The sequence below is a fragment of the Leopardus geoffroyi genome, chromosome C1, assembly GCF_018350155.1.
Source record: "Leopardus geoffroyi isolate Oge1 chromosome C1, O.geoffroyi_Oge1_pat1.0, whole genome shotgun sequence".
Lineage (NCBI taxonomy): Eukaryota > Metazoa > Chordata > Mammalia > Carnivora > Felidae > Leopardus > Leopardus geoffroyi.
Genome location: NC_059328.1, coordinates 102,530,119 through 102,547,718, shown reverse-complemented (window position 1 = coordinate 102,547,718; position 17,600 = coordinate 102,530,119). Strand labels below are relative to the sequence as shown.

The 17,600-nt window shown below is 45.1% G+C and overlaps 1 protein-coding gene and 1 pseudogene across 2 annotated transcripts in view; both read left to right on the top strand.

Annotated features, from left to right (window-relative positions):
* NOTCH2 (notch receptor 2) overlaps positions 1-11,692 on the top strand; it is a 167,543-nt gene extending 155,851 nt beyond the window's left edge. For both annotated transcript variants that reach the window (XM_045478844.1, XM_045478845.1), the window contains exons 29-34: positions 401-497; positions 2,112-2,280; positions 2,881-3,182; positions 3,958-4,105; positions 5,645-5,742; positions 7,100-11,692. In XM_045478844.1, coding sequence (XP_045334800.1) covers positions 401-497; positions 2,112-2,280; positions 2,881-3,182; positions 3,958-4,105; positions 5,645-5,742; positions 7,100-8,488 — 2,203 coding nt within the window. In that variant the 3' untranslated portion in view covers positions 8,489-11,692. The remainder of the gene's footprint in view (positions 1-400; positions 498-2,111; positions 2,281-2,880; positions 3,183-3,957; positions 4,106-5,644; positions 5,743-7,099) is intronic.
* Positions 11,693-12,311: 619 nt separating this feature from the next.
* On the top strand, positions 12,312-14,852 carry LOC123598564 (annotated as a pseudogene).
* The last annotated feature ends 2,748 nt before the right edge of the window (positions 14,853-17,600 follow it).

Here is a 17,600-nt window from a genome sequence, read left to right as displayed (position 1 = left end):
CAGTAGTAATAGCAGGGATAGAGGAGAAAGGAAATCTTGTTGAATTATGATTTTAAATTTCAAGCTCTGGCCACACCACATTGTCACACCTAACCATGATTCTGAGTGCCTGCTGAGCGACTATGAACTAACAGAGTCTGGATGCTTCTATTCTGTATATATTAAAGCAGTGGTGCTTGGCTTATATGTTGAGGCACGCTTTTGTTGTAAGCTCTTGATCCACAGGAAAGGAAAAGATGTTTACTCGGGCAGTGGGATGGAAAATACTGCCCATCCTTTGTGGGCCAAGGCTCCTGAAAGTCTTTGAGGATAGCCATGGAAAAAGTATTGAAAACCACTATATGAGTTTATGACATAACCTCTGCTCTTGTTTTTCCCCTTCATAATCTTGTCCTATCAGAAATCTCTCAGTGCAAGTCTCAGAGGCTAACCTAATTGGTTCTGGAACAAGTGAACATTGGGTTGATGATGAAGGGCCCCAGCCAAAGAAAGCCAAGGTAAGCTGGCCATGGTAGATCCACTATTATCAGCCACTATCTGGTCACATCAAATTTCTGTCCTTTGCTATCTAGAGTGTCCTGAATGGGTGAAAAGGGTGATAGTCTTTATGTGCTGCCCAGGCAATGGCTACCCCAGGTTGTCATGAAAGGCAAGAATCATTAGGTCATTGATGGCCTTGGGTTACCTCCATATGTGTTTCAGTAAGAACTCTTTAGAGGCGCCTGAGTGACTCAGTCAGTTAAGCATCTGACTCTTGATTTCAGCTCAGGTCATGATCTCATGGAGTTTGAGCCCCCCATCGGGCTCTATGCTGGCGGTGTGGAGTCTGCTTGGGAGTCTCTCTCTCACTTTCTCTCTGCCCTTGCCCCATTTGCGCAAGCGCTCTCTCTCTCTCTCTCTCTAAATAAAAAAATAAATAAACCTAAAAAAATAACTCTTTATTAAAAATAATAAAACAAACATGATTCGTTCCTTAAGAATCATGCTGATGGTAGCTGAATAAGGAATGATGTGTGTAAATAGCAGTTTCCTTTATGACTAGCTCTCCCCCTTATCTTCTCTGGATACTCCCCCTTCAGGAAGGAAGAAAGCCAATGACCATTGAGTTTGGAGGTTCTGCATCTTGAGCGCAGGAAACTAGAACCATAAAGTAAGAGGTAGATTGGGCTGAAGCTGATGTGAAAAGGGAGACAGTCCATCCATAGCTATACATGGCTGGGATATGCATATATCCATGAGTATTCTAAAGCAGCTTGAGGGGATGAATGCTTGAGGAATATAGACATGCAGTACAGCATGATGGTTCAGAACATTGCTTAGTTACAATCAGAACTGGATTCAAGTCCAAAACTCTGCTACTTAGTAGCTGGAAAACTTAACCTCTTTGTACCTCATTATCCTTATCTGTAAAATAGGGAGTTGTTTCAAAGATTAAATATATATGTGTGAAGCATCTTACCCATTTTCTATCATGTAGTAAATATTCAATAAAAGGTAGCTGCCTTTTAAATTATAGTAATAGTTACTGCCCAGCAAATATTTTCTTGGGTGTTTGCTATGTGCTGGGCATTGTATTAAGTACAGGGAGGTGGTATTGAACAAGGCTTGTTTCCTGTTCTCATGAACCTTACCTTCTCGTGGTAGAGACTGTTATATAGTGCCTTGTGAGCACTTAACACAGAGTCAGTTAAGTAGAGGTAAGCAGAGGGTATTTTCGAACCCACAAGAGGAATTAAAGTCCCGTTGTATTTGAAGGGTAGGTAGGAGTTAGTCAGACAAAGAATTGGGAAAAGATACGGCAGGCACAGGGGACAACCCAGGCAGAAGTCCAGAAGCAAGGAAATGGTGTTTTGGGGATCTGTATCTAGATAGCGTATTTGGTAAGTGAAATAGATGGTATATTAAGGCTGAAGCCTGGAGTTTGGAATGGGGAGGTCGGGAGAGTGGTACAGATGGCACAGGAGAGGGTGACAGGAATCACATCCGGCAGCAGCAGGAAGGCAGTGTGGATGACACCCTGGCAGGTAGAATCGGAGGAGACTACAACTGCCTCCTTGTCCGTAGCTCCTAATGGTGGGCCAGGTCAACACAGAGCGTTGTTTTCTTGTCAGGCTGAAGATGAGGCTTTGCTCTCAGAAGAAGATGATGCCATTGATCGACGTCCATGGACACAGCAGCACCTTGAGGCTGCAGATATCCGCAGGACGCCATCGCTGGCACTCACTCCTCCACAGGCAGAGCAGGAGGTGGATGTGTTGGACGTGAATGTCCGTGGCCCAGGTCAGCACACACCCGCTTTCCAAACCTGCCCTGCCTGCCCTTGGCTCTGTGATGTCCCTCGGTGATCTGCCCCCTGCCAATTGCACAGACTAAATTAGCATGAGGAAATGAACACTTAGGGAATACAGACATGCAGAACATGTAGGGAAGGATTTTATATTGCCTCACCTACAGCATGCTTGGGAATAGATAGGCTGATTACATGGGAAAGAGTTTAGTGGGATAGAGAAATAATATCCCAAAGCAGGATAGAAAATTACTTTAATTGATACCTTAGTGCATATTATTGTTAATACTGGATATTTTTAAATGTTGCCCAATTTAAAATAACGTAGCACTTAGGAACTCAAACAGGAAGCCTTGTTTAACTTAGAGAAGAGCCCTAGCTTAAAAACACTCTTATTTTCCCATAAAGGGCATTATCAGAGGAAAAACAGGTGGCAAATGTAAAACGAATTGCCCATTACCACAAGAAGCTCAGAGGGTTTTTTCTCCATAAGAATAACTTTATTCAAACAGAACGCTTCCAGCCATTCGGGTCATTGAACATTAATGTCCTTCTCCTCCTTAAATATTTTTTGGAAAATTCCGTTCTTATAGATGGGTGCACCCCACTGATGCTGGCTTCCCTCCGAGGAGGCAGCTCAGATATGAGTGATGAAGATGAAGATGGAGAGGACTCTTCTGCCAACATCATCACAGACTTGGTCTACCAGGGTGCCAGCCTGCAGGCCCAGACAGACCGGACTGGTGAGATGGCTCTGCACCTTGCAGCGCGCTACTCAAGGGCTGATGCCGCCAAGCGTCTCCTGGATGCAGGTGCAGACGCCAACGCCCAGGACAACATGGGCCGCTGCCCTCTCCATGCTGCAGTGGCAGCTGATGCCCAGGGGGTCTTCCAGGTAAAGAACAGAGCTGATTCCCTATAGATCTATAATGGTTTCTCTTTGCTAAGGCACTTAATACCCAATTATGTTCATTCAGTAATTCTCTGAGAAAATAGGGCGGATGGTGGATCTGGTGGATCCAGGATGGTGGAGTCCTGCTTGTCGGATGGGAAAGCAGGAAAAGAGCAGCAGAAAACTGACCTAACCAGAACAGCCAGATAGCGATAGAGCTTACAGCAGATCCCACCAGTTTTCTGATTCTTCATCACTGTTCATTTTGATGTGCCAAAATGCCTCCCAAATGAATAGATCAGATGGGAGTGATACCTGTTATGAAGCTTTTGACTAGTATCAGCTTCTCCCTGTAGATTTATCTGGCCATATGGGCTTCCAGCTGCTCCTTGGTGGTTTTTTTGACATGAATTCACTGTGTATTCCTTTTATTTTACCCTTGTGAGGAAACTGGAAGCATTCTGATTAATCTTAAACTATATACACCATAACTGAGGTTATGATATTTTCCCACTTACTCCTTTCTTTAGAAAGCAGAAGACATCACTCTCCATGAGATGGCATCCCCTAGCACCCTTTGTTCCTTCATTCATTCATGCATTCATTCAGCATTTATTGATTGAGGATGATAGAATCATGGACACAAGGACAACAAGCATCCCCTGCCCTCCAGGAACTTACAGGGTTGCCTCAGCTCTGATGCTCTTGTTTCTTCTTTTAACTTCATTATTTTCTTTTATCTAGTTGACTATCTTTTCTGTACTTTCTCATCTTGTAGATTCTGATCCGCAACCGAGTAACTGATCTGGACGCCAGGATGAACGATGGCACTACACCACTGATCCTGGCCGCCCGCCTGGCTGTGGAGGGAATGGTGGCAGAACTGATCAACTGCCAAGCAGATGTGAATGCAGTAGACGACCATGGTAGGGCCGAGAGGCAGGGAGCCAGATTCTCGCCTGCAAAGCATGCCTCTAAGGGGAAAAATCATTACGTGATCTTTAAAGAACCATCTCAGATTTGAATCCAATGAAGATTCTATCATTCATTTATTCTTCTTTCAACATTTTAAGTCCAGAGAACTAAGCCAGTGGGAAGTCCATAGGCGAAGATAGGAAGGGATTTTTAGTGAGGATTTTTGGAACCCAAAGCCAGTCTATGAAAGGCTTGCCTCTGTAGGTTCCATTCTGGATATGAGGACTAGTGAGCTTGTCCTCACTAGGGAGGGATTATGAGCAACATCTTAAATAGACATTCTGGTATGATAAGTAGATAGATTATTATCCTCAGTATGGGATTCTACCATGTGGAAGACGTGGGTACCCTAGACAAATGATCTTTTTACCTACATGTCTTTCTAATGCTAGGCAGCCTGTATTAAAGTATTTCTAGAACAGGAAAAGGAAGATAATACTTTGGTTTTTTTCCACAGGCTGTCACTGACAACTGGCTTGCTTCTCTCTGGGAAGTTCAAGGTTTCTTTATATAAGTCATGATGCTTCCTTATACTGGGAAGAGGACATGTTCCTCTACTCTGTCTGCTTATAAAAATGTTTCTCCCTAACGGGAACCCTCTTGAACTGTTGGTGGGAATGCAAATTGGTGCAGCCACTCTGGAAAGCAGTGTGGAGGTTCCTCAGAAAATTAAAAATAGATCTACCCTATGACCCAGCAATAGCACTGCTGGGAATTTACCCAAGGGATACAGGAATACTGATGCATAGGGGCACTTGTACCCCAATGTTTATAGCAGCACTCTCAACAATAGCCAAATTATGGAAAGAGCCTAAATGTCCATCAACTAATGAATGGATAAAGAAATTGTGGTTTATGTACACAGTGGAGTACTACATGGCAATGAGAATGAAATATGGCCCTTTGTAGCAACGTGGATGGAACTGGAGAGTGTGATGCTAAGTGAAATAAGTCATACAGAGAAAGACAGATACCATATGTTTTCACTCTTATGTGGATCCTGAGAAACTTAACAGAAACCCATGGAGGAGGGGAAGGGAAAAAAAAAAAAAAAAGAGGTTAGAGTGGGAGAGAGCCAAAGCATAAGAGACTCTTAAAAACTGAGAACAGGGGCGCCTGGGTGGCGCAGTCGGTTAAGCGTCCGACTTCAGCCAGGTCACGATCTCGCGGTCCGTGAGTTCGAGCCCCGCGTCGGGCTCTGGGCTGATGGCTCAGAGCCTGGAGCCTGTTTCTGATTCTGTGTCTCCCTCTCTCTCTGCCCCTCCCCCGTTCATGCTCTGTCTCTCTCTGTCCCAAAAATAAATAAACGTTGAAAAAAAAAATTTAAAAAACTGAGAACAAACTGAGGGTTGATGGGAGGTGGGAGGGCGGGGAGGGCGGGTGATGGGTATTGAGGAAGGCACCTTTTGGGATGAGCACTGGGTGTTGTATGGAAACCAATTTGACAATAAATTTCATATATTGAAAAAACAAAATGTTTCTCCCTGCAGGAAAATCCGCTCTTCACTGGGCAGCTGCTGTCAATAATGTGGAGGCAACCCTTTTGCTGTTGAAAAACGGGGCCAACCGAGACATGCAAGACAACAAGGTACAGTCTGGGCAGACCTAGCAGTGCCTCAGATTACGAAGCCTTCCCTTTTCTCCTATAGCTCCTCTTGTGATGAGTATAGACAAAGAGGGAGGCAGCGTGGACAACAGCTGGATCCAAAGAGTTTGAGGGGAAGGTATTGGGTTATCCAGGGAAGTGTCAGGAGGCGAGTCCTCTGCTTACGCAGTACTCAGTCTGGATCAGGCTGTCCTGTAAATAACTTCAGTGTAGCCTTTTCTGCCTTTCTCTTTGACATCGTCCTTTCTCCTGTTCTCTGTTCTCTTCATGCTCACTTGCTTTTCTCTTGTTCTTGTTCATTTTCTTTGCTGTGGCTCTTGTTTTCTGTTCTTGGACACCATGGTATTTTCCTGGTTGCTTTTCTTCCTCTGGGTTTTGGGTCATACTTCTCTTCTCTTGTGTATTTCCTCTTTTCTCTAATTTTAATTCTTTCTTAAACATGTTTTGTTTCCTATTGCTTCTGCTTCCCCTTATTTTTCTGCTTTAGGTTCTTGCCCTCCTACTTCTCTTATTTCTAAGAAGTCCTTTTCCTCTTAGAACCCTATTTTGATAAGCTCAGTGCTCTTTTAAGCAAATCTCTGGCTCAGGAGAATGCTTTATTTCACACATTCCCAACTAAGGAGACATCACCTTCAATGGGGCAGAATTGACTGTTGAGGAAGGGTAGAATGATCTTACTCTTTTTATGTATAAAACTACAGATATATGGGGCACCTGGGTGGTTTGGTCAGGTAAGCGTCCAACTCTTGGTTTCAGCTCAGGTCATGAACTCACCGTTCATGAGTTTGAGCACTACGTTGGGCTCCATGCTGACAGCACACAGCCTGCTTGGGATTCTCTGTCTCCCTCTCTCTCTGCCCTCCCCCCCACCCAATCTTTCAAAATAAATAAATAAATTTTTATTTATGTATATTTTTTTAATTTTCTCTTTTACATTTATTTATTTTTGAGAGACAGAGAGACAGAGCACTAGTTGGGGAGGGATAGAGAGAGGAAGACACAGAATCCTAAGCAGGCTCCAGGCTCTGAGCTGTCAGCACAGAGCCCGACGCAGGGCCCAAACTCATAAACCGTGAGATCATGACCTGAGCCGAAGTCAGACACTTAACTGACTGACCCACTCAGGCGCCCCATAAAAAAATAATTTTTTTTTAAGCTACAGATATACATTCAGTACCTAGGTAGATAGACATTTTATCTGTGCTAGTAAAATTTCATATGGGGAGGTAGTTAGGGAAATAATGTCTAAGGGGTTGATAATAACAAAAAGTTTGAGAAACACTGACATATGATCAAGGGTGTTACTAATTTTCATGTGCTGTGTGGGTCTTTTCTGTAGGAAGAGACACCTCTGTTTCTTGCTGCCCGGGAGGGAAGCTATGAAGCAGCCAAGATCCTGTTAGACCATTTTGCCAATCGGGATATCACAGACCACATGGATCGTCTTCCCCGGGATGTGGCTCGGGACCGCATGCACCATGACATCGTGCGCCTCCTAGACGAGTACAATGTGACACCAAGCCCTCCAGGCACTGTGCTGACTTCTGCCCTCTCACCTGTCATCTGTGGGCCCAACAGATCTTTCCTCAGCCTAAAGCACACCCCAATGGGCAAGAAGCCTAGACGGCCCAATACCAAGAGTGCCATGCCCACTAGCCTCCCTAACCTTGCCAAGGAGGCCAAGGATGCCAAGGGTAGTAGGAGGAAGAAGTCTCTGAGTGACAAGGGTCAGCTGTCTGAGAGTTCAGTGACTTTATCCCCAGTTGATTCCTTAGAGTCTCCTCACACATACGTTTCTGACACCACATCCTCTCCAATGATTACATCCCCTGGAATCTTACAGGCCTCACCCAACCCTATGTTGGCCACTGCTGCACCCCCTGCCCCAGTCCATGCACAGCATGCACTGTCTTTCTCTAACCTGCATGAAATGCAGCCTTTGGCTCACGGGGCCAACACTGTGCTTCCCTCAGTGAGCCAGCTGCTATCCCACCACCACATTGTTCCCCCAGGCAGTGGCAGTACGGGGAGCTTGGGTAGGCTCCATCCAGTCACTGTTCCAGCAGATTGGATGAACCGCATGGAGATGAATGAGACCCAGTACAATGAGATGTTTAGTATGGTTCTGGCTCCAGCTGAGGGCACACACCCTGGCATAGCTCCCCAGAGCAGACCACCTGAAGGGAAGCATATAACTACCCCTCGGGAGCCCTTGCCCCCCATTGTGACTTTCCAGCTAATCCCCAAAGGCAGTATTTCCCAACCAGCAGGGACTCCCCAGCCTCAGTCCAACTGCCCCCCACCTGTTGCAGGCCCTGTGCCCACCATGTACCAGATTCCAGAAATGGCTCGTTTGCCTAATATGGCTTTTCCCACTGCCATGATGCCCCAGCAGGATGGGCAGGTTGCTCAGACCATTCTCCCAGCCTATCATCCTTTCCCAGCCTCTGTGGGCAAGTATCCCACACCACCTTCACAGCATAGTTATGCTTCCTCAAATGCTGCTGAGCGAACACCCAGTCACAGTGGTCACCTCCAGGGTGAGCATCCCTACCTGACACCATCCCCAGAGTCTCCTGACCAGTGGTCAAGTTCATCACCCCACTCTGCTTCTGACTGGTCAGATGTGACCACCAGCCCTACCCCTGGGGGTGCTGGAGGAGGTCAGCGGGGACCTGGAACACACATGTCTGAGCCACCGCGCAGCAACATGCAGGTGTATGCATGAAAGAGTCTGCCTCCAGTGTAGGGACAGAACTGCCTATTGTAAATGCTGCTGAGGAACAAATGAAGGTCATCCGGGAGAGAAATGAAGAAATCTCTGGAATCAGCTTCTGGAAGCAGGAGGAAGAAGATGCTTTTATCTTTTAGATAATGCAAGAAGCAATTTTGTCAGCTTCACTGGGTATCTGCAGGATTTGGGGTGGGAGGAACATGGTTCCTTTCAGTCTCTTACCCATCAAGCCAAGTTTGTGGAAACTCAAGATGAATACAAGACTTGGGGCCACGTTTACTCTTTTCTCTTTGGAGAAAAGAATGGATGCCTGTTGTAGCCCAGACATTCTTGCAGCCTGGACTGCATTTTAAGCCCTGGGGGCTTCTGCCATATCCATGAGAAGATTTTACGTACAGTCCTGTTGGGAATTGTACCTTGGAATTCTGCCCAAGTTGACTTATCTCATCTTCTCTTACTTGGAAATTCTTCTGACTTCATTTGGTGCTTTAATTTTTGCACCTCTCTGTGGTTGTACTCCCCCCACACCCCCAGCATGGTATAGGGCAACGTGCTTTTAATCATTCCTGCTCTGAAAAGCAATTTCAGCCTCCTTTCCCCTCTTCTCCCAGTGTCCCCAGGAATATCACAGGGTTTGCTTCGGTTATGGTTCTCAGCATACACCTTTCAAGTATGTTTCTTTAGAAAACGGATTCATTGCAGTCTCCTACATAATGTCATTCCTAGAAGAGGAAGGGGAGCAAGACATTTTTCTTTGAACCCATTTTGGAGACAGAAGTCCTTTTCAAGAGACTGCACCTTAGTTCTCTTGCCCGCATGCAGGGCTTTACGTAAACCTTACCAGGAAGCAGGATAAGAATTGGTTGTTTTCCCATTTGTGGGCCTAGTCAGTGGGAAGTTTTATCATTGGCAGTGCAGGTACTATGAGCCCCTTAAAACAAATAAACAAACAAACAAGAAACAGACAAAGATGTGGAATGTTGGAATGACCAAGAGATAAGCTAACTCATGTGAGAAGTGGTTATCCACTAACAAGTCCCTTTTCTTCTCTCCCAGCATTCCATTGACGGCCTGTGCAAAACACATTTGTTCCCAGATCTCAGAACCCCTGGCCTACTTCACTCACTCATCCAGCAGGGAAAGCTAGCCTTAGTTGTTGAGACTTTCCTTCCATAGAAGAAAATGTCTCAAACGATGCTTCCTCGCCACTCAGAGCTGAACTCTGTTTGGCTCGAGGGACCCCGTGCCAGCCGGGTTCCTTTTGCGGAGGGATCGCAGTCTCTGCTCCCTGAGGCTGTTTCTGACCGCAGGCCTGCTCACCAGCCCTTCACTGTGCGTGCAGTCTGAGTTATCGGTGCACCCAAGTAGGTTCTCACCGAACGCATGGATTTTTCTGTGTTCAAGTGCAGGAAATAGAAAGCTAACCTAGTTTTCTGGGATCCAAGCCAGCCCTGTACAAAGGTTGGAACTATGAGGCAGCCTTTGCTGTTTTTTGCTACCATTCCCTTTGTTTTGAGGCAGTCGTGGCGTTCCCTTTCAGGCAACTAACATAGAAACTTACTGGGGACATTTTCCTTTCCCGGAGTTGCTTTGTAGATAATGATGGACAATTAAAGACTTACTGTCTTTGTCATTCTCATGCTCAGATTATGGTTATATTTTACTTGAGTCGGCTCTCTGTATTTGTGGTCTTGGCACCTTCTGTGACACTCTGTCAAGGGCAGAAGCATTCTAGTCAACACTAGAAATAGGAGGAATATCGTTCTCTTCCTCTTGTCCCTGAGTCATCCAATAGTGGATCCTGTGGCCACACTGTCATCTCTGCCTGGTGCTGTAATGTCATGACACCTGGGAAATTAGTTCTGCTGGGGCATTTTGTAGATAATAACAGGTGAATTGCCTACTCTGTTTGAATGGTAGTCTTCGTTCCTGCCTTGCTAGGAGTACCCGTCAGAGCATTCCACTTAATGTGATTTATCTGTTTGTGGCTCCGTATGGAATCCCGGAGTGTCTGTTAGCATGGCAGTCTACAAATTTTTTTTTTTTTAGTCCTGCCCAAGCTCATCAACAGAAATAATTAGTACTGCCCCAGCAAATTGTATTCTCTCACGTGGCAACTCTTACCAGCCCTTTCATAGCAGGTAACATTTTATCTTCTGAACAGTGACTCTCTGTCCTTGGGCCCATTTGTTAATTCACAGATGGAGAGAACCTCTCTGTGTGGGCCACTGTGGACCTCACCACATCTGCCCCTGTCATCCTGTTTCATCCCCACTTCCTGAAAGTATCAGCCTCTGACCCAACAGCTTGGATCCTCTATTGCCTCCTCCTTCCCCAACCACAATTTAGGCCTAACTTGCTTCTTTTTCCTTCTTGGGATCCTTTGGGTTTTGGGAAAGGGAATGTGAAAGCTGCCATTACAGACTACGGGCTTCAGTGATGAGGAGGAAAACACTGCCTTTCAAGCATTTATCAATCCCTTAGATTTTAAGAACCCTTCAGTTGTATAGTACCTAATAAAAGTGAAGGTGAGATGGAGAATCACTTTCTTATTTGGGTTCTGAATTAGAGACTAAGTTTTATAGGACATGTCTTTTATGCCATGTATAGGTCACCCTCTCCCCAATTTTGGTTTGTTTTTATTTTTATAAATTTTTCTTTTGACTCCTGTCTGCCTTTGGGGATAGATTCTTCTGTTTGTTTCTTCTGTTTTGTGTTAAGCATCATTTTCTGACTTACGTGATGGTGAGGGAGAGAAACGTGTAAAAGAGAGTTAAGGACTTTGATGTAAGCAGTCAGCCATGATGCTCAAGCCTGCTATACCATCTTATTACGTGCGCTGGTACACAGTTCTGGCATAGAAAAGAACCAAAGGTATAATATTTTGTGGGCAGGCAGTTTGGATTTTAACCAACACATTGAATGTATGATGACTATTTGAGAGGACGCAACTATATGACCTGACGCTCCCACTTGTAACTGGTACTACGGCTCCTTCCTTGTGTACATTTCTCTTAAAAGCGATACTATATGTTTGTATGAGAAACCCAGTAACCAGAAAAATGACTGCATATTCCTAACTATACATAGTAAGGAAAATGCGAACTGTTTTTACTTTTCAAATTTTCATTCTAAAGTAGTTAAGATGAAATTTATATGAAAGCATTTTTATCACAAAATAAAAAAAGATTACATGTCCAGCTCTGTGACATTGCAGTTTTTATTTTCCATCCCAGCATCCCTGGTCTTGCAGTGACCTCCCTTGTGATGTCATGATAGGCTGAGAATGAAATAATTTTCTCTTCATTCTGAATCCCACAAAGCCAAGCACTAGGCTTCTTTTTTCATTCTCCCAAGCAGATTGCAAATAAAGGCTTTTGAGGAAAAACTTCTGTCAAATAGGAAGCACCACAAGACAATCACTTTTCTGTGCACTAGTTAGTGGCAAACAGACACTTACTGAGGACAAGGCACCTTCCAGTGGAAATGGGGAGTGTTTGCTAAGGCCAGAATTGAAAAGTGGGATGTAACTGATAATATTGATAGTGCTGTTACCTAAACCATTAGTTTTCAATATTATTCCTCAAATTAAATTTGTATAGAACTTTGTTGCAGGGAGTATGGCCGGAGTCGCAAAAGGTGAGTCGGCAAACAAAATGCAGTTAAGTGAAGGTCCTCATACTTGAGTCGGAATGAGGCCCTGACTCCAGAATGAAGCTTCTTTTTATTAGGATAATTGCTAAAGACTATGTGCATAAAGTCAGCTAAGCAAGTGTGGTAATCAACGTAATGGTTTAGCTTTTCAAGGTTGAATTTCGAGTTAATTGGTTTCTGTAACACTAGGAAGGGTCAGGTGTGAAGGAGGATCCAGCCCTGGACTATGTTAATGGCTCGAGGTGTCCCTTACCAGCCGCAGCCTCGTTCAGCTGTGTAAACATGTCCTAAGGCCTTGCACCTTCTCCAGCCCTTCCCTTTGAAGTCTCTTCCTTGGATGCTTCTCTCCTGCATCTCCCACAGAACTTTATACAATTCTAAAGTAGTATTTTGCCTACAAATATGTTACCAAGTTCCTTTATACATTTACTTGTGAAAGTCCATCAGGGAGACGTTTGAACACAAATATTTGACATTGGTGATGCTTATGTCATGACCAGTCTTGTGTCAACTTCAGCATTGAGTTTATTTCCATATTCTGTTAGTTTTGCAGAAACTTTTTTTTTTTTTAAGTTTATTTCTTTTTGAGAGAGAGAGAGGGAGAGGGAGACACAGAATCCAAAGCAGTCTCCAGGCTCTGACCTGTCAGCACAGAGCCCAAGGCAAGGCCCAACCTCATGAACCGCGAGATCATGACCTGAGCTGAAGTCAGATGCTTAATGGACAGCCACCCAGGCACCCCTGCTTGGGTGCAGAAACTTTGAATCATACATATATAATTCTAAATGGTAGAAATACTTGCCTAAATGACTGGAAATCTTAGGATATGCTTCAATTGAATAGATGAAGGAGGTTTGTTCAAAATCTGCACAAATATATTTTAACACAACTGACAGCACATATTGGTTAGCCTGACAGCTTTCTAATTTCATATAAAACATTTGAGTCTTCATGTTAGGCTTTGTAATGGCATAACAGGAAAATGAATTTGAGAGCTAAGGAATGATTTGCTTAAGTCTGGTCCTCTGCAGGCTGGCATCCCAGAGCTGGACTGGTCTCTTCAGACTACTTAGGAGCTAACTTGCTGGAAACCTGCTTTCTGGATCTGAGCTGCAGGCCACTAGCTTGCTCTCCACATCCTACCACTGCAATCGCAAGCCTAAAAACCTCACCCTTGATTGTGGTGGGGGTATCCAAGGCTCTCCCAACTATATCTCCAAAGAGGGAGGGCAGGGCTGGAGGCCAAGGCCTCCCACATCACACAGCTGGGACAGTAGACTTGGACACCAGGCCACAGTCAGGCCAGGGGTGAGACTGGTGCTTCCCTCAGTCCCACAGCTAAGAAGCCTCATAGCCCAAGGAGAGGGGGCTGAGTTCCCCTTTCAGAGCATGATGAATACAACCATCCTTAATGCCTGCACACAGTCCAGGATGTGATGGGCAATGGGAGAACTGAGCTCCTTTAGTGCCTCTGCTTCTGCAAGCTCTCCCAATACACACTGCCCTGGGCCAGCAGGGCTCGATCTCCTCATCTGCCTGACCGTATTTTAAAAATGAAATGACCCCTTTCACGAAGATGGCGCCAAAGGTGAAAAAGGAAGCCCCTGCCCCTCCCAAAGCCAAAGCCAAAGCTTTGAAGGCCAAGAAAGTAGTGCTGAAAGGCGTCCATAGTCATACAAAAAAAGAAGATCCGCACGTCACCTACATTCTGACGGCCCAAGGTACTGCATCTCCAAAGGCAGCCCAAATATCCTCAAAAGAGTGCCTCTCGGAGAAACAAGCTTGACCACTATGCCATCATCAAGTTCCCCCTGACTGCAGAGTCAGCCACGAAGAGAACAGAAGACAACAACACACTTGGGTTCATTGTGGATGCCAAGGCCAATAAGCACCAGATCAAACAGGCTGTGAAGAAGCTCTATGACATTGACATGACCAAGGTCAACACTCTGATCAGGCCCGATGGAGGAAAGAAAGCATATGGTTGATTGGCTCCCGACTATGATGCTTTGGATGTTGCCAACAAAATTGGGATCATCTAAACTAAGTCCAGCTGGCTAAATCTAAATATAAAAGTTTTCACCATAAAAAAATAAAAAATCATAAATAAAAATAAACATGAAATGTGAATCAGGTGCTTGCAAAAGTCCTGAAGAGGGAGAGGGTGTATGTGAAGTATGTGAGTAGGTGAGGAAGTGTAGGCATGTGAATGTGTCAAACAGAGAAAATACAACTTTTCTTTCTTTGCCTTAGGCTTAGCAAAACACGTCGAGAACAATGACAGCAGTCAAGTCTGCCTGCCAAGTGGGAGCAAACTCAAATGAGGATAACTCAAGAGGGGCTTATTTACAAAAGGACTACTGAGGAAGTGTGCATGTGTGAGGTGTAGGGGAACTCTAAGGAGCGGTGCAGAAAGCACTGGCTAGTCCCAGCAGAGCTATGACTGCTGGATACAAAGGGATGAGACCAGAGGAGGCTACCAGAACCTGGAAAGAGTGTAGAGCAAGTTACCTCAAGAAGAGCTATGCTTCAGTTAGGGAGTCAGTGAGCCCCAAGGCTCCTTGACAACAAGGACGCCAGGGAATGAGTACTCTGACCTCATTCCCCACCCCATTTCTGCCCACACTTCCTTCCTTCCCTCCTTCCTTCCTCCCTGCCTCCTTCCCTCCCTCCCTCCTTCCCTCCCTCCCTTCCTCCCTCCCTCCCTCCCTCCCTCCTTCCCTCCCTTCCTTCCTCCTTTCCTTCCTACCTTCCTTCCTTTCCTCCCTCCCTCCCTCCTTTCCTTCCTCCCTCCCTTCCTTCCTTTCCTCCCTCCCTCCCTTACTTCCTTCTTTCCTTTCCTCCCTCCCTCCCTCCCTTCCTTTCCTCCTTCCTCCCTCCCTTCCTTCCTCCCTCACTTCCTTCCTCCCTCCCTTCCTTCATTTCCTCCTTCCCTCCTTTCCTTCATCCCTTCCTTTGTTTCCTCCCTCCCTCCCTTCCTTCCCTCCCTCCCTTCTTCCCTTCCTTTCTCCCTTCCTTCCTTTCCTCCCTCCCTCCCTTCCTTCCTTCTTTCCTTTCCTCCCTCCCTCCCTTCCTTTCCTCCTTCCTCCCTCCCTTCCTTCCTCCCTCACTTCCTTCCTCCCTCCCTTCCTTCATTTCCTCCTTCCCTCCTTTCCTTCATCCCTTCCTTTGTTTCCTCCCTCCCTCCCTTCTTTCCCTCCCTCCCTTCTTCCCTTCCTTTCTCCCTTCCTTCCTTTCCTCCCTCCCTCCCTTCCTTCCTTCTTTCCTTTCCTCCCTCCCTTCCTTTCCTCCTTCCTCCTTCCCTTCCTTCCTTCATTTCCTCCTTCCCTCCCTTCCTTCATCCCTTCCTTCGTTTCCTCCCTCCCTCCCTCTCTCCTTTCCTTCCCTCCTTCCTCCCTTCCTTCCTTCCTTCCTTCCTTCCTTCCTTTTCTCCTTCCTTCCTTCTTTCCCTCCTTCCTTCTTTCTTTCCTTCCTTCCCTCTTTCCTTCTTTCCCTCCTTCCTTCTTTCCCTTCTTCCCTCCTTTCTTCCCTCCTTCCTTCTTTCCTTCCTTTCTTCCCTCCTTCCTTCCCTCCTTCCTCCCTCTCCCTCTCCCAAGAGTGCACAAGTGGGGTGGGGGCAGAGAGAGAGAGAGGGAGAGAGAGAGAGAGAGAGCAATCCCTAAGGGGCTCCATGCCCAGCACAGAGCCTGACCCAGGGCTCAATTCCATGACTGTGAGATTACAGCCTGAACCAAAAACAAGAATTGGACACCCAACTGACTGAGCCACCCAGGTGCCCCACCACCCAGACTTTCTATCTGCTGGAGCCAAATGGAAGTCTGAAAATACAGGAGGCTGTTGAATTTGATCCATTGATACATGTCAGCTTTCTGGGGTGGGGAAGTTGGTAGAGAAAGGAAGAGAGTACCTGCAGGTGCCAACATATCCTTATCCAAAACATTCTCCCTACAGCTCTAACGTTTCTAAGAAAGTTCTAATGGCAGCCTGCTATTGATGTGTCAAGGCAGGAAACACAAAGTAAAAGGAATTATGTATTGGTAATCCTGACTTAATTTATTTTCCTGATCTACTGGTGTGTTTCTTCACCACCTTGGCTTTGAGCACCCAAAATTAAGACGAGCATCAGCAGTAGGATGGACAAATTATGGTACCTCCTTTCAATGGAATACTACACAGAAATTTTTAAAAAGAAAACCATGCAACAATATGGAGAATTGTTGCTGACATAATGTTGAGGAAATTAAGCCAGACAAAAGAATACATTCTGTATGATTCCGTTATAGAATTTCACAAAAATAAACCAGTGGCAAATGGGGATCAGAAGAGTGAATATTTTTCTGGGAGAAGGGTCTTGACTAAGAAGAGGGCAAGAAAAATCTTTATGGAGTCTTAAAACATCTTGACTTGGGTGGTGATCACGTGAACGTATACATATGTAAAATTTTGTTTAGAATATGCTTAAGATTTGTGCATTTTACTTAGGTAAATTGTACTTCAATAAAATGTACAATAACTGACAGAAATGTATAAACACCTAATATAAAAGTTATAGCATATAATTATATATAATTTTATATTATAAAATGTTAATTTGTATCATATTTGTTTCAGATGCTTAAAGATGACAAGATACATATAGCAAAGACTCCTGTATTTCCCTTTCCTTTCACTCCCCTCCCTTTCTTCCTCCCTCCTTCCTTTCCCAGTTACTTGTTTTCATAACTTTGGTTCATGGGGATTATTTTATTCTTAAAAACATTATTTGCAATACTTAACCCATGAAGGAAATATATTTTCAATGCAATTGTATAAAATGTGGGATTGCATAGTTACAAACCTCACTAAGTGAGTGAGGTGAACCAGCTATTGGCTAGCTGGATAAGCCATCTCCGTCAGGGTCCTGGCTGCCATTTGGCACTATCTGGTGGCACTGGTCTGCCTCAGCACAAGTATGTTTGAGGTTGATTCTAGGTTCTGTAGTCTGGCTGGGATTTGCAAGAACATCACTGCAAGTTATCCTCTGCTTCATATGCCTACTACAGAAACTTTGGGTCAGCTAAATGCAGGCTGTAGGGACCCAGCTCCTGCCTCTCAGGAATGGAACTGTCTCATGTTTCTCTATTTCTCTCCATTTCCTCTCTTCCATAACCACTCTCTCTGTACTCCCAGAGGTTTAAGAACATGGACTTGGCAGAGGCTGGATCACCAATCCTGTTATATCAGAATCTGTGGTTATTATGGGGTTTTACATATAAGAATTGGAAAGGAGGAAGAGAAGCTATCTACACCTGAGGTTAATAAGACAACTTACTGAAAAACTAAACCATTAGGAATTCAGTAAGTCAAACGATACAAATTTAGTTCATAGAAAAACCTCTGTTATGGGGCGCCTGGGTAGCTCAGTCAGTTAAGCGTTGGACTTTGGCTCAGGTTATGATCTTGTGGTTCGTGG